The 27,339-nt window shown below is 44.8% G+C and overlaps 1 protein-coding gene across 1 annotated transcript; it reads right to left on the bottom strand.

Annotated features, from left to right (window-relative positions):
• Window positions 1-13,255: 13,255 nt before the first annotated feature.
• Window positions 13,256-20,681, bottom strand: TEKTL1 (tektin like 1). Its single transcript, XM_057710114.1, has 7 exons — window positions 19,999-20,681; window positions 18,681-18,785; window positions 15,115-15,313; window positions 14,559-14,725; window positions 14,330-14,425; window positions 14,128-14,241; window positions 13,256-13,594 (listed from the first exon to the last, which is right to left on the bottom strand). Exons 1-7 carry the CDS (start codon window positions 20,566-20,568, stop codon window positions 13,346-13,348), a joined length of 1,500 nt encoding a protein of 499 aa, XP_057566097.1. The 5' UTR covers window positions 20,569-20,681; the 3' UTR covers window positions 13,256-13,345.
• Window positions 20,682-27,339: the final 6,658 nt, after the last annotated feature.

Consider the following 27,339-nt stretch of genomic DNA (forward strand, 5'->3'; position numbering starts at 1 on the left):
GGTATTGCACGTATCACTTCTACTCACATTTCATTGGCCAGAATATAGTTCAATAGCCATATCCAGCCTTTCATGATTCTCCATGTCCTCCCAGCCCATCCTCATTTAACATCTTCCTTCTCAGGGATCTAGTGCTGTCCTGGTTCCTACATGTCAAAGCCAGAGCATCATGGTCTGAGTCCTCAGACTGCAGCTCTAGAAAATGAATAAAATCATGAAGAGAGCACTCAGCACGGAGTCAGGGGACCACAACATTAGTCCAAACTTTCTACAAGCTCAGTGTGAGACCTGCATCAAATCGCATCAGATTTCTGGGTCTCATCTCTCCATTTGTAAATGAGGTGATTTAATCCCTTTCCATGTATTCTATCATCTCCTTCTAGGTTCCAGGACTTTCCTCACCATCTTCCACAGAATTCCATGGAATGTGGTGGGCTGACTAATGTGGGCACACTGGTAGGCATGGTTGCCAGGCCCTGCCTGGTGCAGAGGCTCCAGCTGCTCGTGCAGTGGCTTAGGTCCCAGCATTGGCTGACTGCATGGCCTCAAGAGTCCCAGTCCTGGTGTCAGCCTGCTGGTGAGTGGGGCTGGGGTGGAGAGGGTCAGTACTGGTGAGTGGGGCTGGGGTGGAGGGGTCAGTACTGGTGAGTGGGGCTGGGGTGGAGGGGTCGGTACTGGTGAGTGGAGCTGGGGTGGAGGGGTCGGTACTGGTATCCACCAGTGGGCACAACCAGGTCCTGGAGTCTCTGGCTGTGGGACCTGGGGATGCTGTAGCTTGTGTTGCCCCACTGGTGGGTGAGGCAGCGTTTCAGGGTTAGTGATGGACCACTGGTGGATGGGGTTCAGTCTTGGCTTGGCTGAGCAGCCCAAGATGTCCTGGAGTTGGTGTCACCCATGGGGGTCAAGGCTGGGTCCCAACATGGCTGGCTGCAAGGCCCCAGGGTCCCAGGACTCATTTCCTTCTTCCTTTATCTTTCCTGTTGACCACAGGTGTGAGGAGCACAGACATCATGGAATACAAGGTAAAAGCCATAGCAAGGGAATCATGGAGACCCCATTCTCATTCCAGGCCTAGATTGCATGCTTTAAATTTTACCTTGCTGGACTTCCCTGGTGGCGCAGTGGTTAAGAATCCACCTGCCAATGCAGGGGACACGGGTTAGATCCCTGGTCCAGGAAGATCCCACATGCCACAGAGCAACTAAGCCTGTGGGCCACAACTACTGAGCCTGCCCTCTAGAGTCCGCGAGCCACAACTACTGAGCCCATTTGCCGCAACTACTGAAGCCCACGCACCTAGAGGACATGATCTGCAGTAAGAGAAGCCACTGCAACGAGAAGCCTGCGCATTGCAACGAAGAGTAGCCCCTGCTTGCCTCAACTAGAGAAAGCCTGCACACAACAACAAAGACCCAATGCAGCTAAATAAATAAATAAATAAATAAATAAATAAATAAATAAATCGTTTCACCTTGCTACACTATTATGCTGGGTCTCTGTGGTTTAGAAAACAAATCTATAATCTAACTAATACAGAATTTGGTACCAGCAGAAAAGTATTTCCTCAAGAGAATCCTAAATTTATGACATTGGCTTGGTATACTGATTCTCAGTGAGCAGCAATTCTGCAATTCTGCCCCTCCACTTGGGACATTTTAGGTTGTCTTCAGTTGGAGGGAGATGTTACTGGCATCTAGTGGGCCAAGGATACTGCTACATATCCCACAATACACAGGACAGACTCCCAATGCAAGGGATTATTTAGCTCCAAATGTTAACAGTGACAGGATTGAGAAACCCTGGCTTAGCAGGAAGTGGTGAGGACGCATGTATACATGGTGCAAAGCTAGTCACTCATGTTCTACTGTGATAAAACATTTGATAAAGCTGTTAATTACAATGTGTGCAGAGCCTGTGGCTTAAGAGGAAATGGATTTTTATTATTTTTTTAAATTAAATTTTTTTACATTAAAATTTATAACAAAGAATTTCTGGTAGGTTAGCAAGCTTTTCCCTTCACTATATTTTTGGCTTATGTACAGAATTTCGATGTAGCTATATAATGTGGAATTATAAGATATCCAGTTTCACTGTATTATTGAATAAGCTTTTTAAATTTCATTTTGACAATGGACTTAAATAAAATCTAAATGAACTGTAAAACAAAAGGTGGGAAGAACCACATAATGTTTCAGATCCCTGAAACAAGTTGAACCCAAATATCCAATTTTTCCTGATTCACAAACCCTGCCAAGTGTTGTGCTAACAACACAAAAACTGGTAACTGGCCTCAAATGGACACATTTATATAATGTACCAGAAAAACACAGGGTCATCAAAATATTCTCTGCATCAGGTCTAAACATTCATTTGAGTCCATACATTCTATGGGAAGTGCCATACACTTGGTATAGGGCCCATCTCGAGCTCATTTCTATAAATGCTGGCTCAGATTTTTCCCTTGTCTTTATTTTCAAGCAAAAACAATGCTAAAGGTATCCAATCCTGCTCACTTTGTGGAACCGGTTAGAGGCCCAGCCCTTGGAAGTATGTCTCAGCCTCAAGTAATATTAAGTTCCTTTTGAGCCTCAAGCACCAAAGGACTTCAGGGTTTAGATGGAAGGAGGTCTCAAATGGAAATCAACCCAATTAGCTTATAATCCTCCTACCCACTGACTAGCCAAAGCCAGACTGCACCTCCAAGGGAGCTCCAGATGTAGCCAGGTGTGGCCTCAGGAAATGGTTTTTTAAAAATTTAAAATGTTCGAGTGTCTGGACTATTTCTTGTTGCTGTCAGCAAAGTCATGTAAAAACAACAGGTGGACTCAGAAGGCAGCCAGCCAGTGTGCTGAAGGAGAAAACATCATCCTGAATGAAAGAAGGCAGACACAAAAGGTCACATACTGTATGGTCCCATTGATATGAAATGTCCAGAATAGGCAAATCCGTAGAGACAGAAAGTAGATTAGTGGTTGCCAGGGACTGGGATGGGGGTGGGGGACCTGTAGTAATTGCTTAAAGGGGATGTGGTTTTATTTTGCGGTGATGAAAATGTTTTGGAAGTAGATAGCAGTTATGGCTGCAGAACATTGTGAATGTAGGAGTCAAAGCTCTGCTGAAGGAGTGTTTAATGAGGGAGGGAGGGAGAGAAGGAGAGATGGGGGTGTCATCTCAAAAGTTTAGGGGTATTAATATATTTAGATGAACTTGTTGGCTATAGTTATTATTTACACATGGAACTGACCAGAAATCAATAGACTTAAAGCATACTGTTTTTTTTGAAAGAATTTTATTATTGAAGAAGTTACAAATGTGGCTTTTGTCAAAAAGCCTATAATTGTCCAAACCCTAAAACATCTCTGGCTCTAAAGCTATACTAGCAGGAAATGACCTCTGAAATCTGCACTATTCCTCCTCAAGTTTCCATCTCTAACACCCACTTGCGATGTATTTTGGGAGAAGGATGGACAAGGAAGACCCTCCCAGAGGCAAATCCAGGAGTCAAGGAAGACAGTGGACAAGGAAAATTCTCTAAAAAAGAAGAATAAAGTAAGAAAGTGAAACATTCAACCTACCATCAGCTTCTTCCTTTTCCCTTCATGGCTAAACATGCACATCACATAGCACAGTCAGAAAAACACCTTGCCTCCTGAGAAAACTACCCCTGAATTGCACCTTGTCTTTTCTTAAATCACTCAAAAGTTTTGCTTAACACTATACCCCAAATAGACTAAATATTGGGACCTGTGTTAGGCAGCTTCTGACATTGTTTCCAATGGTCCCCACTGCTTGATATGCACTCCCTTGTGTAACCTGCTCACTTTGAGTGTGGCTAGACCTAGTGACTCAGTTCTAATAAATGGACTATCTTGAAAGCAATGTGGTGTCACTTCTGAGATTAGGTTACAGAGAGGCTAATTTTTGTCTTGCTCTCTCTGACTTGTCTCACTTGCCTTGCTTTTCACACTTTGATGATGAGAACTGCCAGGTTGCAGAGACCCATGTGTCAGGGAACAAAAGGAGTCTCTAGCCAATAGCTGGTGAGGACTGACTCCTACCAGAATCTTGTGAGTAAGCCAGGAAGCAGAGCTTCCCCCAGTAGAGCTGTAAGATGAGACCACAGCCACAGCTGACATCTTGACTTCAGCCTGGTGAGAATTTTGGACAGAAAATTGAGAGATAACAAATGTTGTTTCAAGCCATTGAATCTTTGGATAGTTTGTTACATAGTAATAGATAACTAATACATTGTATATTGCTGACTCCTTAAAAGAAAACAATGTATTGCTGATTTTTTGCAATGCAGACGGCTACATATAACCCCAATAAGGAATTGCTATTTCCCCCCCAACAATTAGAATACTTAACAAAATAACCATACTTTTGTGGGTTTAGCTTTTAAATACATATCAAATATTAATTCTGAGAGCCAGTCCTCTGAAGGTGTGACTTCCTTGCAAGTTAAAGAGAAAAAGTTCTCGGCTCTCAAATTTAATCCCGAGTTTTTTCTTCTACCACTAAAAAATTGAGATACAGTTGACATCTAACATTGTGTAAGTTTAAGGGGCACAACATATGGATCTGATACATTTAAGTTGCAATGGGATTGCCGGAGTAGTGTTAGCTAACCCCTCTGTTGCATCACACAATTACAATTTCTTGTAATTGTGGTGCGAACAAGGAAGATACATTCTCTTAGGAAGTTTAATGTTTATAATACAGTTGTCTATAATTACTATACTGTGTATTAGATCTCTAAGACTTATTTACTAGCTGCACATATACACCCTTAAACAACTTCTGAGTTTTTCTTGAACAAAAGGAGCTTACTTGATTGCCAGAGAAGAACGTCCTTAATATTCTGCACAGAAGAATTTGTCATTTGCTAATTGACACATGACTGTGTTAACTCTTCTCCCCATTTCATAGTGGGGATTTTATTTTTTTAAAGATTTATTTTATTACTTATTTATTTTTGGCTGCGTTGGGTCTTCGTTGCTGTTCATGGGCTGTATTTGTGGAGAGCAGGGGCTGCTCTTTGTTGTGGTGCACAGGCTTCTCATTGCCATGGCTTCTCTTGTTGGGGAGCATGGGCTTTAGGCATATAGCCTTTAGTAGTTGTGGCGTGTGGGCTCAGTAGTTGTGGCTCGCAGGCTCTAGAGCACAGGCTCAATAGTTTTGGCACATGGGTTTGGTTGCTCTGTGGCATGTGGAATCTTCCTGGACCAGGGCTCAAACCTGTGTCCCCTGCATTGGGAGGCGGATTCTTAACCACTGTGCCACCAGGGAAGCCCCACAGTGGGGATTTTATTTTATTTTATTTTTCATTTTTTTCATTTTATTTATTTATTTATTATTTTTTTGGGGTACACCAAGTTCAGTCATCTGTTTTTATACACATATCCCCGTATTCCCTCCCTCCCTCAACTCCCCCCCCACCCTCCCCGTCCCAGTCCTCTAAGGGATCATCCATCCTCAAGCTGAACTCCCTTTGTTATACAGCAACTTCCCACTGGCTATCTATTTTACAGTTGGTAGTATATATATGTCTATGCTACTCTCTCACTTTGTCTCAGCTTCCCCTTCACCCCCTGCCCTCCCAAACCTCGAGATCTCCAGTCCATTCTCTGCATCTGCATCCTTGTTCTTGTCTTGTCACTGAGTTCAACAGTACCATTTTTAGATTCTGTATATATGAGTTAGCATACAATATTTGTCTTTCCCTTTCTGACTTACTTCACTCTGTATGACAGACTCTAGGTCTATCCACCTCATTACATATAGCTCCATCTCATTCTTTTTTATAGCTGAGTAATATTCCATTGTATATATATATGCCACATCTTCTTTATCCATTCATTTGATGATGGGCATTTAGGTTGCTTCCATGTCCTGGCTATTGTAAACTGTGCTGCAATAAACATTATGGTACATGTTTCTTTTGGGATTATGGTTTTCTTTGGGTATATGCCTAGGAGTGGGATGACTGGATCATATGGTAGTTCTAATTTTAGTTTTTTAAGGAACCTGCAAACCAGTAAAGCTCTTAAAAAGAAAGATTTTTTTGACTTTGAAGATGATTCTGAGAGGCATTTAGGTTAATCCAGGGTTTCTTAGTCTTAACACAGTTAATTGTTTTTGGCTGACATAATTCTGTGTTATGGTGGGGGTCTGCCCTTTGCATGGTAGGACATTTAGCAGCATCCCTGGCTTCTATAGATGCTAGGAGCATCCCCTATCTCTTACCCACCCTAGTTGGGACAACCAAAAATGCCTCCAGACATGGCCAAATGTCCCCTGGGGGTCAGAATTGCTCTTAGTTGAAAATCTCTGTTTTTATCCAACCTTTGAGGGTTGAGAACTACTGTTTTAGTCCTATGTGACTCTCCTTGTACAATACCCCTGGCAAATTCTAGCCTGTTCTTGATTGTTTCTGTGTCAGAGAACTTACTACTTCACAAAGTTCACTCCTCCTCTCCATGGTTAGACATCTCTGAGAAGCAGCAAGATCTTCTTAGAGTAGAATGAGAATGACTGTTAAAGGATACAAGTTCTCCTTTTGGGGGTGATGAAAGTGTTTTGAAGCTGGATATAGGTAGTGCTTGTGAATTCAGTGAATTAGCCCTGAGTCGTACACTTTAGAATGGATATTTTTATGTCATGTGAATTTCACCTCAATAATAAAAAAAGAAGATGAGTTTTTACTATTTATGGAGACCCCCCCACTACCAGGCACTGGGGTAAATGATATACAGTATCATCTCAATGAATCCTGGTGAGAGAGGTGTTTCTATTATCACAGTTTTACACAAGAGAAAACTGAGGCTCAGAGAGGTCAAACAAGTTGCTTAAGGTAACACAGTTAGGAAGGGTCAAGCCCAGGTCTGCTTCTCTCTCCAGCGGATGCTGTACTGCTTCGTCTACCAGGAGCTTATTTTCCAGGAAAACTGGAAAGATATTACGGGAACTAGCAGAGTCATGGTGAACTAGCTAATTACAAGGGAATCTTTTTCCATTTCTAAAACTGAAAATAAGGCAATGAACATAAAAAAACACCCCACATACTTTAAGTGAATCCACTTGTTTGTTCATTGATTCACATAACAATTATTTACCCAATGTTTGCTATGTGCCTGGTACTGGGGATATGGGGGAGTAAGATAGATACCATCCCTCCCTGCAACAGGTGTTGGTACCACACCCATAACTCCTTAGCACCATTCCCACTTACACCACACTGGCCTTCTCAACTGCTGCCCCTGCAACTCCCTGCCTCAGGGCTATCTCTGGCTATTGCAGTTGGCTTGGTCTATGCAAAGGCTAGAAGTGCAGCCCTGAATCAATGATTGACTAGAGTTGATGGATAAGTACCCCAGCCTCCTTGCTCCTTGGTTGGGATAAGTCTGAGATGCATGCTCTCCACACTCTCTGAGAGGTCCCCAACAGGACTGAGCCTCAGTTGCCTACGGTGGTAATTTGTTTCACACCTGTTACCGGCTGTCTTATTTTCCCTGCATCACTACCTGCTCCTATCCTGGGGCTTCCTTGAATTGCCTTCCAGGTAAACTTCTTATACGTGAATTCTTGTTTTTGGGTCTGCTTCCAAGAGCCTTCCAAACTAAGGCACTACCCTCAGGGGCTTGATATTTATTAGACTATCAAGCACAAATGGGACAAGAACTACAAAGGAAAAGTGCAGGGTATTATGGAAATGTATATCTAAGGGTTTGATCTAGTATATGGGACCAGGTAAACTGATGGTACTAGACAGGAAAAGGGGTAGGAAGAGAATTTCCCTTTCCTTTTCTTTCCTTTTTCTTTTCTTTCTTTTTTTCCCTTCAATGCAGCTTCATGAAGCATTCTTAGAAACACCTTTATAACAAGTGTTCTTAAACACTACATGAACTGCAGAATGGTTACAAATTCCATTCACTGATGTAACCCTGTTCCCAGTGCAGCTTGCAAGTAGCAGTCTTAGAAACATCTTTATAACAAGTGTTCTTAAAAGTTTTCTACATGCATTGCAGAATGAGTATAACTTCCATTCACTCATAAACCACTGTGGGATGGAATCTTCTAAGCAGAAGGAGTAATGTGTGCAAATGCTTGGGGGCAAAAGAAAGTTTGGAGTGTGGAAGAAACTGTGGTAGGCTGCATAATGTTAACCTCCTCCACTCCTCTAAAGTAGTTTATGTCTAAATTCCTCAAAGCTGTGAATAGGTTACCTTACATGGTAACAGATACTTTGCAGACGTGACTGAGGATCTTGAGATGGGGAGAGTATTATGGATCATCCAAGTTGGTCCTGTAATCACAGAGTTCCTTATCAGAGGCAGGCAAGAGGGTCAGAATCAGAAGAAGATATAATGACCTAAGCAAACAGTTCGAGTTGGAGAGAGACTTAAAGATGTTGCTGTGGTTCTGAAGGCGGAGGAAGAGATCACGAGTGAATGCAGGCGGCCCCTAGAAGCTGGAAAAAGCTAGGAAATGCGTTTTCCCTCAGAGCTTCCAGAGGAACCATGGCCCTGTGGACACCTAGATTTTGACCCAGTGAGATATAGTTTGGACTTCTGACTTCCAGAACCGTAAGATCTGAGTTTGCATTGTTTTAAGCCACTAAGTTAGTGGTAGATTGTTATAGCAGCAATAGGAAACTCATACAAAAATAAAAATGACCAAAGTGCCAAGTGTCAGAATAGGGTGGGAGAGTTGCATGAGGTGGTGGGGGAGCAGGTGGTGAGGTCAGGTTGCTATGGTCTGAATGCTTTTGCCCCCCTCATTTCATTAGATGAAATAATCCTAATCCACAAGGATGGTAGTATTAGGAGGTGGGGCCTCTGGGAGGTGATTAAATCATGAGGGTGGAGCCTTCATGAATGGGACTAATGTCCTTATAAAAGAGACCCCAGAGAGCTCCCTGGCCCCTTTCACCATGTGAGGACACAATGCGAAGGTGCCTGCTATGAGCCAAGAAGAGGGTCCTCACTAGAATGTGACCATGCCGGCACCTCGATTTTGTACTCCCTAGCCTCCAGAACTGTAAGCAACAAGTGTCTGTTGTTTATGAGCCATGGCTGAGATGTGTTTGTGTATTATGGGGAAACACGGCAACAGGAAGTCCGGTTAGGAGGCTGTTGGATCATCCAGGCAAGAGCTGATGGTGCCTTAAACTGGAAGGTGAAGGGGATACGTGGGGCAGGGGATGGAGGAAAACAGAGGGATCCAGAATTACTAGGAATAAAATCAACAGGGTGTTTGACTGCAAAAAATATCTCCTGGTGCTCCGCATAGTACTGAGTTAATGCTACTGAATGACTGAGTGACTAAATGACAGGGGTGCACTCAACATCGAAGGGAGAAATTGCAGGACCCAATTACAGCTTTCGTGGACCTGAGGCACTTTCACCTTTGTGGATGCCTTCCTCCAAAAAAAAGGATAAAAAATTATTTAAATGCTGCATTGGTATAACTTACATGAAGTCACTAGAGTAGTCAAAATCATAGGGACAGAAAGTAGAATGGTGATTGCCAGGGGTTGGGGGAAGGTGAGGATAGGGGGTTATTGTTTTATGGGGGTAGAGTTTCAGTTCTGCAAGATGAAAAGAGGAATGAATGGCTGGTGATGGTTGCGCAACAGTGTGAATGTCCCTAATGTCACTGAACCAGACACTTAAAAAATGTTTATGATGGTAAATTTATGTTATGTGTATTTTAGCACAATTAAAAAGATTGAAAAAACACCCAACAACCCTGCACTGGTATAAAGAAAAATATAATCCAGGCTAAATTTATAATTTTAATAATTTAAATATTTATAATATTTAACATAATCATATATGACACATACTATATTATATATAGTGTAATATATACTGTTATATATTATATATTTATTTTTATATATTTATGTTTCTTCTGACTTTAAAAGAAATGAAAAAGAAACCATTTTCATGGGCCCCACCATTAGTGTCTGCTGTGGCCAGTGCAGAAGTTGGCCCTGGGAAGTTGGCAGCAGGGAGGGAATGCATTTCAAACATTGGTGTGCATCAGACTCATTAGAAATGCAAATTCCTAGGCCCTGTTCCCTGAGACTCAGATTCTGTAGGTCTGGAGTGTGGTCCAGGAATCTGCATCATTGAAGGGCACTGTAGGTATTCTCACTCAAATGACACCTGGACCAATCTTTGGGGTGCAGTGCAGTATCCCCATGTGGGGACATCCGCACACTTTTAAAAGTCCAGACTTAGCCCCTCACTTGCTGGGTGGCATTTTAAGTCTGACCACTGCTCTATTTCTTCATCTCTAACATGGGGATGCTGACATTCACCTTTTAGTGTCATTGAGAGGCTCCCTGAGTGGCAATGACTTGACTTAGGGCAGCAGCTGAAATCTCAGCTCTGAGGCAACTGAAGGGATTGTGCAAATGCTGTTGGGGAACGTTGAGTGAGCTGAGGTGACAAACTGGGGCTGTGCCAGCTAGGATGAGGGCGGCAGATTGCAACCCAGAGGGTAAGGCATTGCATGCAAGGGGAGTATTTGCATCCCCATGCAATGTTTCCAGGGAAGATGGATCGACAAAGATGCAGACAAAGGGGACAGTCTCCAGGCTGCAGAAGGAACAGTAAGAGGCTTAGAAGTCAGAAGAGTGGTAATGGATTTATGCCCCAGGAGGATGGAGGGACTGTGTCAATGGATTCCCCTTCTCTTTGGCTTTGACCATTAGGGAGGGAGAGGGGAAGGAGGCATTTATTCCCCCCGCATTCACATGGCAGCATTGCAAGCCTGGCTGCTTCTGACCACCTTGTCCTTTCATACTTACAAGTGGCAAAAGTGACTCCTCCAATAACTTTAGCATCTCGGGTGCTGTGTTATCCCTTGAGGTTTCCCTACATCCTGCCTACACCTCTGCAAATACAGTCCATTCTCATTATTCATAGTAGTTATGTTCTATAAAGTTGCCCGAACACTGAACCATTGCTATGCAAAAAGTAGGTTCTTGTGAACCTCTGGTGACATTTTTGCAACTGATCAATATATAACTTTGCCTTATGTGTGTTTCTGTTTAAAGATGACTTATGTAATTATATATTGTTCAATAAAAATATATGATGCATTAATGTGAGTCATTAATATTGAATTCAAGGCCAACAGCGCTATAACTTATGCCTGAGGGAAGCTTGTGTAACACACACATTTTCTCTGTAAGACATATGCCAGCTTTCTTGTACTTAGGAACATGAGACAGCACTTTGGCATGATGCTTAGGGGCCATTTAAGATGGTGCAATCACCAACAAAAAGCATAAAAATACAAAAAAATGTGCCAAAAAGTAGACTCGAAAGGGATGCTTGTTTAGGGATGAGGCCTAAAACAGGAAGGCAGAGTCTTGCCTTGCTACACCTTTTGGGATTATGTGGTTCGGACACAAAAGTCTCTTACTGCCCTGTGCATGCTTTCATGTGACCCGGGAAGTGCCACAGTATTGGGGGTTATCAATAAAACGTAGTGATTAGGTGAATTCACAAATACAGAATCTTTGAGTAATGGGCATTGACCATCATCGTATGTTAAAATCCCTTCAAATTGTGTGTGCTATCTGCTTCCTGTTGGCATCTTGATGGGTACAGGGAGAAAGTGCTCGAGGAACTTTCTTGGGAAAATTGGAACCCTAGGGACTCCTGATGACCTCCAGGCTGTGGAGTCCCTCTTGAGATAAGGAAGTTGGCTGTGATGCCTAAGGACTCTGAGTCAGATACTGATGGTTTGAATCCCTTAAGCCCTACTCCACAGCTCTGTGATCCTGGGCACGCAGCTCGCCCCTTTTTCTGTGTACAGTATTTCCCTGTCAAGTGAGCATAATTAGCTCCACTTTCACTTGGTTGTTATGGTGAGCCCGTGGATGCTTGTAGTCTGGAGCAGGAGAGAGAGCATGGATTCAGATCCAGGCTTAAATCCTGCTTTATCCCTTGCTGGCTCTATGACCAAATGGCAAATGATTTTACCTTCCTGAACTTCATTTTCTTCTCAGTAAAATGTTGGCTGGGCTCGGCTGTGTCCATGTGACTTTGCCAAAAAGATAATATTTGTGAGGGCCATTCTTAGGATATGCACGGTCAATTTCATGAGAGAGGGATCATGTGTGATTTGGTCCTTGGTGTATCCCCAGCACCTAACACAGTCTCTGGCATGAAGCAGTTGCTTGGGAAATATTTGTAGCTTCAATGAACACCCATTATTCTATGGACACCACACCCTGGAATCTTCCTATGAAAGCAGATGATTTATCACAGCTTAGCGTGAGTTCTGTGATGGGAGGGTGTCCAAGAGAATAGAGAGGAGAAACTGAGCTATGCCTGAATGGGTGGGTGCATTCAGGTGGGCTTCCTGTAGGAGGAAGAGCTACATCCAAAAGGACATATTGGCTGCACTTGATCAACTTGTGAGCTCCCTGAAAGCAGAGGCATGTAAGACTTGCTCACTGCTGTACTCTCAGAGCCTGGCTCAGAACCTGACACTTTATAGGGGTTTAATAAATGAAGGAAGGAGACTGTGAATTTTGAAGGAGCAATATTCCCTCTCCCAGGTAAACAGAGAAAAGGGCAATGGGAAGCAAGGAGGGCTCAGTTCCGCCTCCCCACTGGAGTTGCTTGGGGTCTGGGAAAACAAACAGCCTCCACTAGAGAGAGCTCCACTCCAGGGGAAGCTGCATCCTTGCGTGTGTGTGTGTGTGTGTGTGTGTGTGTGTGTGTGTGTGTGTGTGTGTGTGTGTGTGTGTGTGTGTGTGCGCGAATAAAGGCAAAATCCAAGTCCTGCTTAGAGAGCAGGTTGCAGAATCCAGTATTAAAATTCCATCTCTTTTACTTAGTAGCTGCGTGACCTTGGGCATCTGCTTAACCTCACTGTGCTTCACTTTCCTCAACTGAAAAATGGGCATAGCCATTCACCTGCGGTTGAGGATATTTTATATGCAGCCACCCTTCTACAGGCCTTAAACATACGAACTCATCTGTCCTTATGACAAACCTCCGAGGTGAATGCTGTAATTCTACATTTTACAGGTTGGAGACACTGAACCCAGAGAGGAACAGTGACTTGCCTAAGGTCACACAACCTGAAATTGGGGTGCCAGAATTTGAACCCCAGGAATATAGTGGCCAAATCCATCCTATTAACTTCTAGGATACAAGACCTATAAACTGTTGTAGAGTACACGATCAGTAGGTGCCTAATAAGTGGTAATTATTAGGTTATTTTAAATTATAATTCGGCTAGAAGGCGCCTCCAGGGAGGTTGGGTCAGGAGGGAGGGAGGGCCACTGGGGCCGGCTGGGGCAGCGGTGCGCCTGTTAATTGGTGGCCTGGCTGGATTCCGCGCGCGGCGGCGTGCGTGGGTCCCAGTCGTTGACCAGGCGCTGCGCCTGCTCATAGCACACGTGCGGGTGCCGCTGGCGGAGGCGCAGGCGCACTGCGTTGTAGTCCACGTCGTGCCCAATCTTCTTGCAGTTGAGGCTCCAGGTGAGGTTCTTGCGCATGGCTAGCAGCTCGTCCAGGTTCTTTTCCACGTGTGAGATGTGGCGCTGCAGCTTGTCAGTGCCCTGGAGGCGGGGAGAGGCCGTGTTGGGAGACAGGCGAGCTGAGCCGGAGCCAGGCGCTATCTGCGATGGGCGGACACACCTGGGCCAGGTGTGCGTGTGAAAGGATACAGCTTCAGAGGAGACGGGCCTGGGGGAGGGGGGCATGTCTGAGTCAGGGGTGTGTGTGAAAGGGCCTCATCTGGGAAGGAGCACATCTAGGGGCAAGCCTTGAATCGGGTTGGGGGTTACATACCTGGGCCAGAATGTACTTGGAAAAGAACCTGTGACAGGGCAGGTATGAAGGAGGGGATGCACCTGAAGGTGAAGGGAGGCGCGGGCCTCGGATAGAGGTGGAGCAAAGGTTGAGGGAACTTGTTTGAGACAGGTGTGAGTATTGAAGAGCATCCTTCTGGGCGGGGAGTTGAAGGACTCACAGACCTGAGTGAGGGGAGGTCTTACCTGGGCGAAGTGTGCTTGAGAAAGGAGTTTTACCAAGGCAGGGCCGCGCCTGGAGAGGGTGGGGAGGAGCGGAGAGGGGATGGAGAGGGGCTTACCTGGGCGAGGCGCGTAGCCTCCGGGAGTTGGGTGCCCACGTGTCTCTGATACATGCGAACCAGGGGTCTGTCCAGTCTCTCTCGAGTCTCCAGGTGACTTTTTGACAGAGGACCCTGGCGGAGTGTGGTGTGCAGAGCCGTGAGGCCCAGCCTACCCGATGCCCCTGGCCCCATCCCCGTAGACCCTTTCCCCAAACCATACCTTGATGAGGCCGCGGGTGATGTACATCTCCTGATTGAATTTCGTGCACCGGTGGATAGTTCCCCTCATGAGTCCTAGGGTCATGTTCAGTCTATCCTGGGTGGGTGGGAGCGCAGGGGGAATCACACCGGCTTCCTGTCCCCTCTCCTTCTGCGCCCCGCCTCCCTCCTCCGTACTATAGCATCCTAGACTCCAGCTGCCGACTGGGAGCGGCGCCCGAGGGGCCCACCTTCAGCTCCAAGGTCTCGCGCATTTTCTGCGCTAATGAGGCGCACACGCGGTCGCTTATCTGCTGTTGTTGCTCTCGGATGTCCTCCTCGTTTTTTGCCATATCTAGCAACGTGTCCTTGGACTCCATTAACAGTCGCTTGGCTTCGTACAGCGCCGTGGCGCACTCTGCCGGAGTGGGGAGGGGGGACACGTGTGGGGTACCAAGGTCTCCTTTTCCCTACCCTAGCTTCCTGGGTCCCCCCTCTCTATTCTCACGTGGTGGTGGACCCTGGGCAAGGGGGCTTTACTGATGGACCGGGAGAAAGTCCAGGGGAGGGGCCAATAGTGGGGTTAGTATGAGCAGCATCAGGGAGTGACTGAATGAGTCAGAGTGTGGGAAGCAGGAGTGCTCAGGGGGCGGAGCTATTCAGGAACTTGGGCTCTGCTGGAGACTGGCAGCCCTCTCCCTTGGTCTGGGGGTGGCAGTTGCCCAGGGAAGGCAGCAGCCGAGAAGTGGGGGAGAGGTGGGTGCCAAGGAAAGCTACTGTAGTGGACTCTCTTCTGTGGGGTTTTACCTGGGGTATAGGTGCCCACAGGGTCTGGAGGCGGGGTTTTCAGGCCTTGAGTGCGTGGGGTGGCAGCTCGGGAGATGTTCACCCAAGAGTGGCGGCCAGCCTGCTCCAGAACCTTGTCCAGCGGCTGGTTCATTAGCTCCACAGCTTGGAGCCTCTCCTTACAGCAGAAGACCAGAGTGTCGCGGCAGGAGGCCAGGGTCTGTGGGCGAGGAAGGAAGAGAGGCAGAGAAGGTCAGTTATAAGCTGGGAGATTGGGCGAAGTGACTGAAAGTGATCTCTCTGCTGGCCATTGCTAAGTGTTTCTGCCACCAAATTGACTTTCTCCAGTTCTTGTTGCAGCCGGAAAGGAGCAACCCATTTTCAAGTCGAAGCTCAGACACCCCATACTCTCAGCCTCTGTCCAGAAGCCTTCAGTGACACTCCCCGCCTCCGCCCCCCGCCCAGGGAGGGAGGGGAGGAATGGTAGCGGCTAGTGGCAGCTTTCCTGTTCCCAGTATCAGTTGCTTGGGTTCTGTGCCTGGCTCTGCTCTGGCACCCTGAGAAAGCCCCTCCCCCATCAATGTCCCCATCTGTAAACTGAAGAGGTATTTAGCTATTACCTACACTTTGGTCTTGTGCCACCCTTCTCCTCAGTTGCATTCAGAGCTTATTCCACCCCCACCCCTAGCCTCCAGGTCTCCTTTCCTCTTTCCTAGTCAGTATCAAGAGCCCTCTGCTGTCTTCAGAGTTCCTCCTCCAAGGCTCTACTGCATCTGGACCACCACCCCTACCCAAATCCTACTTCCATTATGAAATAAAGTATATTGCATTCCTTAGATATTTGTGATTATTTGAAAGTCATATTAAAACAGAAGACTTCATCTATTTGTCATCTATCATCTATCTATCTATCATCTATCTATCTATCTATCTATCTATCTATCTATCTATCTATCTATCATCTATCTATCTAATCTATCATCTATCTATCATCTATCTATCTATCTCCATATAAACACACATTCATCAAAACATAGACTATTTCCATTGTGGTAAAACAGACAAAAATTTGCCATGTAAACCATTTTAAGTGTACAGTTCAGTGGCATTAAATACATTCACAAAGTGCAACCATCACCACTATCCTTTCCAGAACTTTTCATCCTCCCCAATAGATCTGTATCCATTGAAGGGTAATTCCTCATTTGTTCACTGGTGAGTATGATCCAATAAAGAAAGAAATATTGATGATGCAGGAGAAGGGGAAGAAGGTGGGTGTGGTAAGTAGATGGAATTATAGGATTGGCAGAGGAAAAATAAGAGATGTTCTCTTCAGTGGTTTCCATGCATTGGGGTCATTCATTGAGAATGAAGAAAGAGTAGGGAGTTGGAGATATCTGAAGGAAGAGAAGGTATGAAATAACTTGCACAGTCAGACAGCAAGCCTTCTAGAGGCACATGGTGTGATCGCTGGGAAAGTGTCAATTTGAGATTTGAGTGCATGATTTTATTTATTTTTTTATTTTTTAGTTTTTCATTTTATTTATTTATTTTTTTGAGGTACACCAAGTTCAATCATCTGTATTTATACACATATCCCTGTATTCCCTCCCTCCCTCGACTCCCCCCCACCGTCCCCGTCCCAGTCCTCTAAGGCATCATCCATCCTTGAGTTGAACTCCCTTTGTTATACAGCAGCTTTCCACTGGCTATCTATTTTACAGTTGGTAGTATATATATGTCTATGCTCTCTCACTTCGTCTCAGCTTCCCCTTCACCTCCCAACCCCCCAAACTGAGTTCATGATTTTAAGTTGGAACATGTCTATTTGGTGTGAGCATTTTTTTCTCCAGCAATATTCACCCCAGGCCTCTCCTGGGTTTCTGTCTGTTTTTCCCCACTTCCCTATTTTCCTTTCTCTCTTGCAAGCCCTTCCCTACTGGGGACACCCTCAGGGTCTTCTCCCTTGTCTGTTTCAGGCTTCCTTGAGGGATTTTTCGGGATCACCAGATTTAAAGGAATATGACAGCAGCCTGGAGGTGCAGTAGGTCAGTGCAATTAAGGTTCAGCACCACAAACAGTAGGTGTACCAACTTCTAAATCCTTTTCCCCAGCTCCACCCTCCTAACCCCAGCCAGTCCCTTCTTTGAATGCCCCTAGAATGTGACCTCCTTGAGGGCAAGGGCAGTTATGTACTGTTCACAACTTTGTCTCCAGTGCCAAGCATGGTGCTTGGGACACCAGGGTCCTGGATTAATATTTGTCAAATGGATGAGTCAAAAGTATGCACAGGCTCCGTGAAGCATAACTACTCTCCCATCTCCATTAGTGATCTCATAAAGAAATCCTTGTGGCAAGAGTGAAGGATGCAGTGAGAGACCATCTCTGGCTGGATCTGACAGAGATGAGCGCACAGTACAGTGTAAAGAGCTCAAGATACCTGAGTTGAATCATGAGGAAGTTCTCCCACTTCTGGATACATACCCAAAGGAAATCAGGACCTCGAAGAGAAATTACTCCCATGCACATTTCAGCATTATTCACAACAGCCAAGACATACAAACAATCTAAATGTCTGTTGACAGATGAATGGATGAAGAAAATGTGATAGATGATATGGTAATAATAATATAGTAGTAATTACCAAATAGCAATATTACTATATTATATTAGTACTATTACTATACTAATAATATATAGCAATAATATCGCTATATTAATAATTAATATATTATGGAGATATCTTACTATATTATAGTATATAATATATAATGAAATATTATTCAGTCTTAAAAAAGAAGGAAATCTTGCCATTTGTGACATCATAGATGAAGCTGGAGGATATTATGCTAAGTGAAATAAGCCAGATGCAGAAAGATCTTGCTTATATATGGAATCTAAAATAGTCAGATTCATAGAAGGAGAAAGTAGAATGGTGGTTGTCAGGGGTTGAGAGAAGAGAGAAATGGGGAAATATTGGTCAAATTATATAAAGTTTCAGTTATGCAAGATGATTAAGTTCTGGGGATCTAATGCACCTATAGTCAACAATACTGTCTTTTATAATCAAAATTTGCTGTGTTCTCACCACACACACGTGAGTGATTGTGGTGATTATTTCACAGTGTATACATATATCAAATCATCAAGTTATACATTTAAATATATACACAATTTAAATTTGTTAATTGTACCTCACTAAAGCTGGAAAAAAAAAGACACCCGACCTGAAACCACAGTCCTACCACTGGCTAGCTCCATGCCTTGGGTGAGCCTTGATTTACCCATTTCTAGTGAGAGGATCATAGTTTCTATTTCACAGGAGGGTTTTAAAGACTTAATGACTACACAGGGCTTGGCACAGAGGGGGGTGTTCATTGCTCTTCTGAGGCCCAATTCCATCTCTCAAGAGCTCTAGTCTTTCCATTTCACAAAGTGGAAATAGAGTGAATGCCAGATTAGGGAGGGGCGGGTGTGTGGGTTGAGGGATTTGCTGTTGCTACAGAGTCCAAGGTTAGAGCAGTTTGCCCATTAGGTGGCTAAGGGTCCCCTCCAGCTCCCTTAACTTGGTCCCAGGTATTCCCAACCTTGAGCAGGGCCTCTGATTTTTCCATATCTTTCTCCATCTTCCTCTTCATGCTCTTTAACTCCTCTTTCTCCCAGGTAAGCATACTGTCAGCTTTGTCAGGGATCTGGAAAACAAGGAGGGAATCTTTCACACCTTCAGGAGAGGGCTGGAGGGATAGTTCTCCTTCCAGAGTAGTAGAGGGTTTGCCAAACTCATAAACTCCGCATTTGGGGAATGGAGCTGGGGACACTCTCACCTTTTGGGGATCTCACTCTTTAAGAAGGTTTTACCCTTTCAGGGGGCTCTAACTTGAGGGAGGTCTTACCATCTACAGAGCGGGGCTGAGGGCTTCTCCCTTTTACAGGTAGGAGCCCAGTGAGCTGGGATGGAAGTGACTTAACTTGGGGGAAGTTTATCATCACTTTCTGGGTGATGGTCCTTGGTGATGGTCTTATCCTCTCTCCCTGGCTAGAAGTGGAGGAGTCTCATCATAGTGAAGATGAGGGTTTGCCTTTTTGAGGTCTTACTATCTGGGTCTGGGGGCTGGGACTAGGAATCCCACCCTGTGGATGGGGTCTCATCTCATCTCAGGGAGGCTGGAATAGTCTCCCCTTTTGGGATGGGGATCTGGGGTTTCCCTTTAGGGAAGAATTTCACCAGGGCTGGGACTAGGGGTCCCACCCTTTCCCCCAGCTAGGGGCTTAAATCTAAGGTTCAGGGGCTGGGAGTCCAAGGGTCACAATCTTTAGGCAGAGTCTGTCCCTTTCCCCTTGGGTGAGTCCTGGGGAGGGGTTCTCACTCCCTGAGGCTGGCAGGGGGCATTGGTTAGGATTTTTAAAAATAAACATTTTGAGGAGAGTTTCAATGGGAGTGGGACCAGGACATCACCCACTCTGCTCAGCTGGAGGCTTCATGTGTATTTTCAGTGGGATTGGGGCACTAAGGGTCTCATGCCTGTGGGAGGGTCTCACCCTCTGGGCCTAGGGACTGGGTGAGTGATTTCATGTCTGGGCTCAGGGTTGTAGATTTTATTGTTTGGGAAGAATTTCATCTAGTCTGACTCAAGGGTCCCACCTTCTCTCCCTGACTGGGAGACTGGGATAGATTACCCCTCTGGGGCAAGGGGCCTGAGGATCGCATCCCTTTGGGAGGATCTCCACCTCTGGGGTTGGGAACCAAGGCACCTCATCTCGGGGGTATCTTCTTGTGCTCTCACTCAATGGAGCTGGGGCCTGGGTTGGGGAGTGTTCTCTCCACAGGGTGGGTGTTGCCCAGGCTGAGCATCTGGGAGCAGAGGCCTCAGTCTTTGCGACTGGGCTGGGGCAGGGTGGTCCCACCTTCTCAGATTTGGGCCTGTAGCCCCGCAGCTTGACGCTCTGCTGGTTAATAAGCAGTGCCTTGCGCACTTCGCTGAGTCTGTAGTCGGTAGCCTCCCGCTGGCGCTGCAGCAACCGCAGCTGCCCATTGATCTGGTGCTGCGCGCGGCCGAGGCGGGCGGCGGTGAGGCGCGCCCCACGTGCGTGCGCGTGCACCACCTCCGCCGTCTGCAGGGCCCTGGCGTCTCGGTACATGGGCAGCGGCAGGCGGGCATGCCAGGCAGGCGGCTTCATCTTGCCCTTCCACAACGTGACGCCCTCGCCGGGCGGTGGCTTCTCCATGGTGCTGCCACCTTTGAGCATCTCCACGCGGAAGCGCCAGGGCTGGATGTAGCCCGCCCGGCAGAGGTGGCGCGCCATGTGTGGGTCTCGCACGCTGTCCTTGGGTTGCCACATGGTCACCGCCTCCTGCCCGCAGCGGTCGGTCAGCTGGTGCGCCTTCTGTGTCAAGGCCTTGGTCGCCTCGTGCCATGCTGGAGGCCCAACACGCGTATCCTGGCTGTGCTCAACCGGGGGTATCAAAACGGGCATGGTCCCTGCTTGGTGTCCTGGCCCGGGCCGAGATCCTCTCCAGGAGGGGCAGGGACCCCCAATGACATGCAGCTCCTTCCTGCCCTGAAGAGTGAGTGAAACAGAGCACCCATCACCATGACGACCTTGGCAACGGCGCAGGCGGAGTTCCAAAAGTGGGGGAGGGGAAAAGCTACAGGGAAGGGCTAGATGGAGTCTTTGCTTTGGAACCAGGCAGAGATGCCTTGGAATCCTTGCTCTTTGAGAAAACCGACTTCATCTAGTCCACCTCTCCCTGTTGCTTCCTACTCTCCAGGAACACCGGCCTTCTTCCAGCTCTGGAGGACATGCTAAAGTCTTTCCCACTTCATAGCTTTAGATCTGCTGTTCCTTATGTGTGGCATACTCCTTTCCACATCCTTCCTATTGCTGGTTCTTTTTCAATCTTCAGAACCCAGCTTAAATATCACTGTTTTAAAGGAGTCTTTCCTTAGTGCAGTATCTAAAGCCTACTCTCTCTCATCACTCAGGATTTGTAGTGCAAGCCACCGAAAAGGAAATGATGGTTTCACAGTGAGAATCACATCCAAAAAAATACAAAAACACGCGGTGGCTCTTAAGGATACCATGGCTACTGTTGCAGAAGTCTTAGCTAACAGTTGACTGTCCCTGGGAATGGCACTGCTACTGCAGCCAGCAACTGAGTCAGTTCTCTATAGTACCTGCTTTTTTGTCTCCTTAGTTCCCAGGGTCGAAGGCGGCTGCATCTAATTGTCTGAGCCTGTATCACATGATCATGCATGAGCTACAAGAGAAGCTAGGAAAGTGACTCATGTCAACTTCCTGTTTCTATGGTGGAAGGAGGACTTTGTTCCCCACTCACCAAGACTCATATGATGTAGAATTCCTCCAACATAGGAAGTCTGTCAGAGTCTGGGGAAGAAAAAGAGAAAATTGCCCTCAATTTCTCCCCCATAATTCTTCATTACATCACCTTGTTTGTTTTCTTCTAGCAGTGGCATCTTTACCTGGGCACTTGATAGGCACTTCAAACTAAACAGGTCCAAAACTACACTTTTGATTAGCTTCCCAGAACTTTTTCCTCTGCTAGGGTTCCTTGACTTGATAGTTGGTGCACCTTCCATCCCAGTTGCTCACGTTAAAAATTTAGTAACACTCTTTGCAAATGACCTGATATTATACATAGAAAACCCTAAAGATGCTACCAGAAAACTGCTAGCACTAATTGATGAATTTAGTAAAGTAGCAGGATACAAAATTAATGCACAGAAATCTCTTGCGTTCCTATACATTAACAATGAAAGAGCAGAAAGAGAAATTAAGGAAACACTCTTATTTACCATTGCAACAAAAAGAATAAAATACCTAGGAATAATCCTGCCTAAGGAGGCAAAAGACCTGTATGCAGAAAACTTTAAGACACTGATGAAAGAAATCAAAGATGATACAAACAGATGGAGGGACATACCATGTTCTTGGTTTGGAAGAATCAACATTGTGAAAATGACTATCCTACCCAAAGCAATTTACAGATTCAACGCAATCCCTATCAAATCACCAATGGCATTTTTTCACAGAACTAGAACGAGAAATTTTTCGATTCATATGGAAACGCAAAAGACCCTGAATAGCCAAAGCAATCTTGAGAAGGAAAGATGGAGCTGGTGGAATCAGGCTCCCTGACTTCAAGCTATACTACAAGGCTACAGTGATCAAGACAGTATGGTACTGGCACAAAAACAGAAATATAGATCAAGGGAACAGAATAGAGAGCCCAGAGATAAACCCATGCACATATGGCCACCTTATCTTTGACAAAGGAAACAAGAATATACAATAGAGAAAAGACAGTCTCTTCAAGAAGTGGTGCTGGGAAAATTGGGCAGCTACAAGTAAAAGAATGAAATTAGAATACTTCCTAACACCATACCCAAAAATAAACTCAAAATGGATTAAAGACCTAAATGTAAGGCCAGACAATATAAAACTCTAAAAGGAAAACATAGGCAGAACACTCTATGACATACATCAAAGCAAGATCCTTTTGGACCCACCTCCTAGAATCATGGAAATAAAATCAAGAATAAACAAGTGGGACCTCATGAAACTTAAAAGCTTTTGCACAGCGAAAGAAACCACAAACAAGACAAGAAGGCAACCCTCAGAATGGGAGAAAATACTTGCCAACAAAGCAATTGACAAAGAATTAATCTGCAAAAATATACAAGCAGCTCATGCAGCTTAATACCAAAAAAGCAAATACCCCAATCCACAAATGGACAGAAGACCTGAATAGACATTTCTCTGAAGAAGACATGGAGATAGCTAACAAACACATGAAAAAGATACTCAACATCATTAATCATTAGAAAAATGCAAGTCAAAGCCACAATGAGGTATCACCTCACACCTGTCAGAATGGCCATCATCAAAAAATCTAGAAATAATAAATGCTGAAGAAGGTGTGGAGAAAAGGGAACTCTCCTGCACTGTTGGTGGGAATGTAAGTTGGTACAGCCACTATGGAATAGAGTTTGGAGGTTCCTTAAAAAACTAAAGTGGAACTACCATATGACCCAGCAATCCCACTCCTGGGCATATACCCAGAGAAAACCATAATTCCAAAAGAAACATGTACCACAATGTTCATTGCAGCACTATTTCCAATAGCCAGGACATGGAAGCAACCTAAATGCCCATCAACAGATGAATGGATAAAGAAGATGTGGCACATGTATGCAATGGAATATTACTCATCCATAAGAAGGAATGAAATTGAATTATTTGTAATGAGGTGGATGGACCTAGAGTCTGTCATAGAGAGTGAAGTAAGCCAGAAAGAGAAAAACAAATGCCACATGCTAACTCACATACAAGGAATCTAAAAAAAATGGTACTGATGAACCCAGTGACAGGGCAAGAATAAAGATGCAGATGTAGAGAGCAGACCTGAGGACACGGGGTGGGGTGGGGGGGTGGTGGGAGAAGGGGAAGCCAGGATGAAGAGAGAGAGTAGCACTGACATATATACACTACCAAATGTAAAATAGATAACTAGTAGGAAGCTGCTGCATAACAGAGGGAGATCAACTCAATGATGGGTGAGGACTTAGAGGGCTTGGATAGGGAAGGTGGGAAGGAGTTATGGGAGGGAGGGAATATGGAGATATATGTATAAATACAGCTGATTCACTTTGTTGCACCTCAAAAACTGGTACAAGGGTGTAAAGCAATTATATTCCAATAAAGAGCTTAAAAAAATCTCCAATATGATCATTTTTTTCTCCTTTGCTACCAGCAGCATTCTTATGCTCATTCACACCATTATTTCTCGCTCACCTGGTCTCCCTGCCTCCCCTGCTCCCCGCTTGCCTCCCCAAATTCATTCTTCACACTACAGTCAGCACAATGTTTTAAACTAGAGCACATCATTTTCTCACTTAACACTTCAGTGAATCTCATTGTACTTAGAATAAAATATGAGCTCTTTACTCAAAAGTCTCTGCATGATCTGGGTTTTCTTACTTCTGTGAACTAACTCACCTTCTATCTCCCACCCCCAGGTCCACTTCCCACTGTGCTCCAGCCTCCCTGGCCATCTTTTTGTTCCTCTAACATGTCATGCTAGTTCCTACCTCAGGGGCTTTGTACTTGCAGATACCCTTTTGGTTGAATCTCTTTCTCTCAAGATTTTTGCCTGGCTGTGTTCCTGGCATCCTTCAGGAAGGTTTCACCTCTTAGCCAGGTCTTCCTTGACTACTCAAAAGTAGCTCCCTTAGTCTTACAGTCTCTTTACATAGTGTCTTCATAACACTTACTACTATCTGAAAATATCTTATCCATTTATTTGCTTACTGAAAAAATTTTTATCTCCCCTGCCTAACCTGGAAGAATCTAAGAGCCTTGAGAGCAGGAAACTTGCTCTCAAGTGCCTAGCACAGCTCAGGGCACATAATAGGTCCTCAGTACACATGGAATGAAGGAATGGATGGCCTCAATCACATGCTGTGATAACTTTACTTGCTTCTTTTTTTTGAGATGAAATTTTCATAAATAAAATTAACCATTTTAAAGTGCAGTCACAATGTTGGGCAACCACCACTTCTACCTAGTTCTAAAACATTTTTATCATCCCCAAATAAAATCTTCTTTCCATTAGCAGTTACTCCCCATTCCCCTCCCCCATCAGCCCCTGGCAACCACTAATCTACTTTCTGTCTCTGTGGATTTGTCAGTTCTGTATATTTCATTTCAACAAATCATGCACTGTGTGACATTTTGTGTCTGGCCTCTTTCACTTACATAATGTTTTTGAGGTTTGTCCATACTGTAGCATGTATCAGTACTTCATTCTTTTTTATGGCTGTATTCCATTATATTTGTATACAACAACTTTGTTTATTCATTGATTCATTGATGGACATTTTGTGTATTTTTTACTTGTCTCCTTTGTCCACCTTGCCCATCAGACTGTAAGCTTCATGAGGGCAGTGACCTTGCCTATTTTATATATCATTGCACCCCAGCACCCAGTACAGATGGTGGCTCACTAGTAAGGACTCAATAAACATTTATTTAATGAATACATGGGTGATGGAATGAATGTGTTTTATTGAGTGATTGAGAAATGCAAGAAACAGGAAGGCATGAATGATCTTGGCTTTGCAAAACCAAAGGTTCATTTAGTAATGGGGAGGAATAAGATGGAAAACTGAAGGTTCCCAGGTCAGCCATCTGGAGACCCATCAGGGTCACCAGGAAGAAATGGGGGCAGGTAACCTTTGGTGATGGAGGCTTTTTTTCAAGGATTCATGAGAATGTGGGTTAGTACAGTCATTAGCCACTGGGACCAATGGTATCTGACTCAACAGATCTTCATTAGGGTCAGGATAGTATCATGGTCAAGATTCTGGAGCCAGATGACTTAGGTTCAAATTATGATTCTGATGCTTACCACCTGTGTGATCTTGGGCAAGTTGCTTGACTTCTCTGTGCCTCCATTTCTGCATCTGTCAACTAGAGTAATAGGATTGTGGCATGGATTAAATGAGGTAATATGAGTGAAGTGCTTGGCATGATGACTCACCCTGAGTAATCATTATGAAGGTGCTTACATTTCATTTTTATTAATTGAATGAATAGATGAATGAGCTATTCTAATACTAGGAGATGCACAGATGGTTTCACAGAGAACAAGGGAGATAGCTCATTTGGGGCAACATTCTGGACTCAACCATCTACCTTTGCTCTGTTCATTTAATGCTTCTGTTTTCTTTTATTTTCTTCTTTTTTAAAAATAAATTTATTTATTTGTTGGCTGTATTGGGTCTTCATTGCTGCGTGTGGACTTTCTTTAGTTGCGGTTGGGGGGGGCTACTCTCTGTTGCAGTGTGTGGGCTTCTCATTGTGGTGGCTTCTTTGGTTGTGGATCATAGGCTCTAGGCTCACAGGCTTCAGTAGTTGTAGCATGTGGGCTCAATAGTTGTGGCTCATGGGCTCTAGAGCACTGCCTCAGTAGTTGTGGCGCATGGGCTTAGTTGCTCCACGGCATGTGAGATCTTCCCAGACCAGGGATTGAACCTGTGTCCCCTGTATCGGCAGGTGGATTCTTAACCACTGCACCATCAGGGAAGTCCTAAACCTGTTTTCATGATATGAAAATAAGGTATGCACATTGTGTAAAACACAGAAAAATATGATGAGGAGAATAAGAATCATCTGTAATTTTACCATCCAGAGATAACTATTCTGAACATGTTTTGATTTCACTCTAGCCATTTCCCTATCTTCCCCCCTCCATATATATAATTATAGGTATACACATCTCCCTCCTCCCAACACACTAAAACTCAAATATTTCTAACTCAGGCCAGTGGGGAATAATATTTGTAAAATTAGCTCTCTGATTTTTATAACAAAGGACACTTTACAGAAATTCCTTTTCCTAGCCATCATTGGTGGGACCACCTGTTCTCTATAATGAATCCTACAAAGTGGGCAGCAGGATTCTGCCCTTGCATTATATAGAGTAAACTTGCAGAATGTATGAAGAAGGAGGATCTTCTAAAACTTCTGGCTTTTCTTTCCTTTTTTTCCTTTGATATTACATGGAGATGCCCTTCACTCTGAAATCTTGGCAGGTAATTATCAGAGACCCTTTTTTAGGTTCCCCGATGTCTTCCCTTCTGGGGCACCAGGTTCTACTTTTAGTAGATGCCCCCCTTTCTCTTGGAGATAATCACATCAATTGGTCTTTTGTTCCAGGGGGATATGACCTAGAATCAGTTTTGTCTTTGTGAAATGAGGTCGCTTTCCTGGGGGAGGTGTCAGGAGACTGTGGGAAGCCCCAGACTGGGAGAGGAGGTTCTTCCTGGTTTTTCCCAGTCACCTCCTGCAGAGGTGGTGTTCATGCTGGTCAGTGAGGGATAAAGACTGGTCTGTATGTCTCTAACCCCTGTCCGTTCTCTAAAATAGTTTAGGCAAAGATTATCAATGTCCTCCTGCAATTAACCAATTCCTAGTTTCTTTTCCATCCCATTCAAGTTGACATCTAGGTAGTATTTGAAATTATCAGCCACCTGAAACTTCAATAACCTCCCCTGTACTCTTTCACACTCTTCCCTTTTGCCTTTAGTCTTGATCCTTCACTGGCTGGTTGTCTGCCACCTACCCTCAAATACTTAGGTTCTTTAGGTGAGTTAGGCAGTCTTGAAAATGGCTCCCAGTGGCCCCCACTTCTGATCTTCATGCCCTGTGTAATTCCCTCCTTTT

Source organism: Hippopotamus amphibius, chromosome 15, assembly GCF_030028045.1.
Source record: "Hippopotamus amphibius kiboko isolate mHipAmp2 chromosome 15, mHipAmp2.hap2, whole genome shotgun sequence".
Lineage (NCBI taxonomy): Eukaryota > Metazoa > Chordata > Mammalia > Artiodactyla > Hippopotamidae > Hippopotamus > Hippopotamus amphibius.

Excerpts from the sequence above, each read along its gene's own strand:
- TEKTL1 (XM_057710114.1), bottom strand. The coding sequence starts at position 20,568 with ATGCCCGTTTTGATACCCCCGGTTGAGCACAGCCAGGATACGCGTGTT. Across the intron at positions 15,314-18,680 it reads AATCAGAGGCCCTGCTCAAG|ACCCTGGCCTCCTGCCGCGA; the intron begins GTTGGGAATACC and ends CCTCGCCCACAG. Across the intron at positions 13,595-14,127 it reads AGGCTACGCGCCTCGCCCAG|GGCACTGACAAGCTGCAGCG; the intron begins GTAAGCCCCTCT and ends CCCCGCCTCCAG.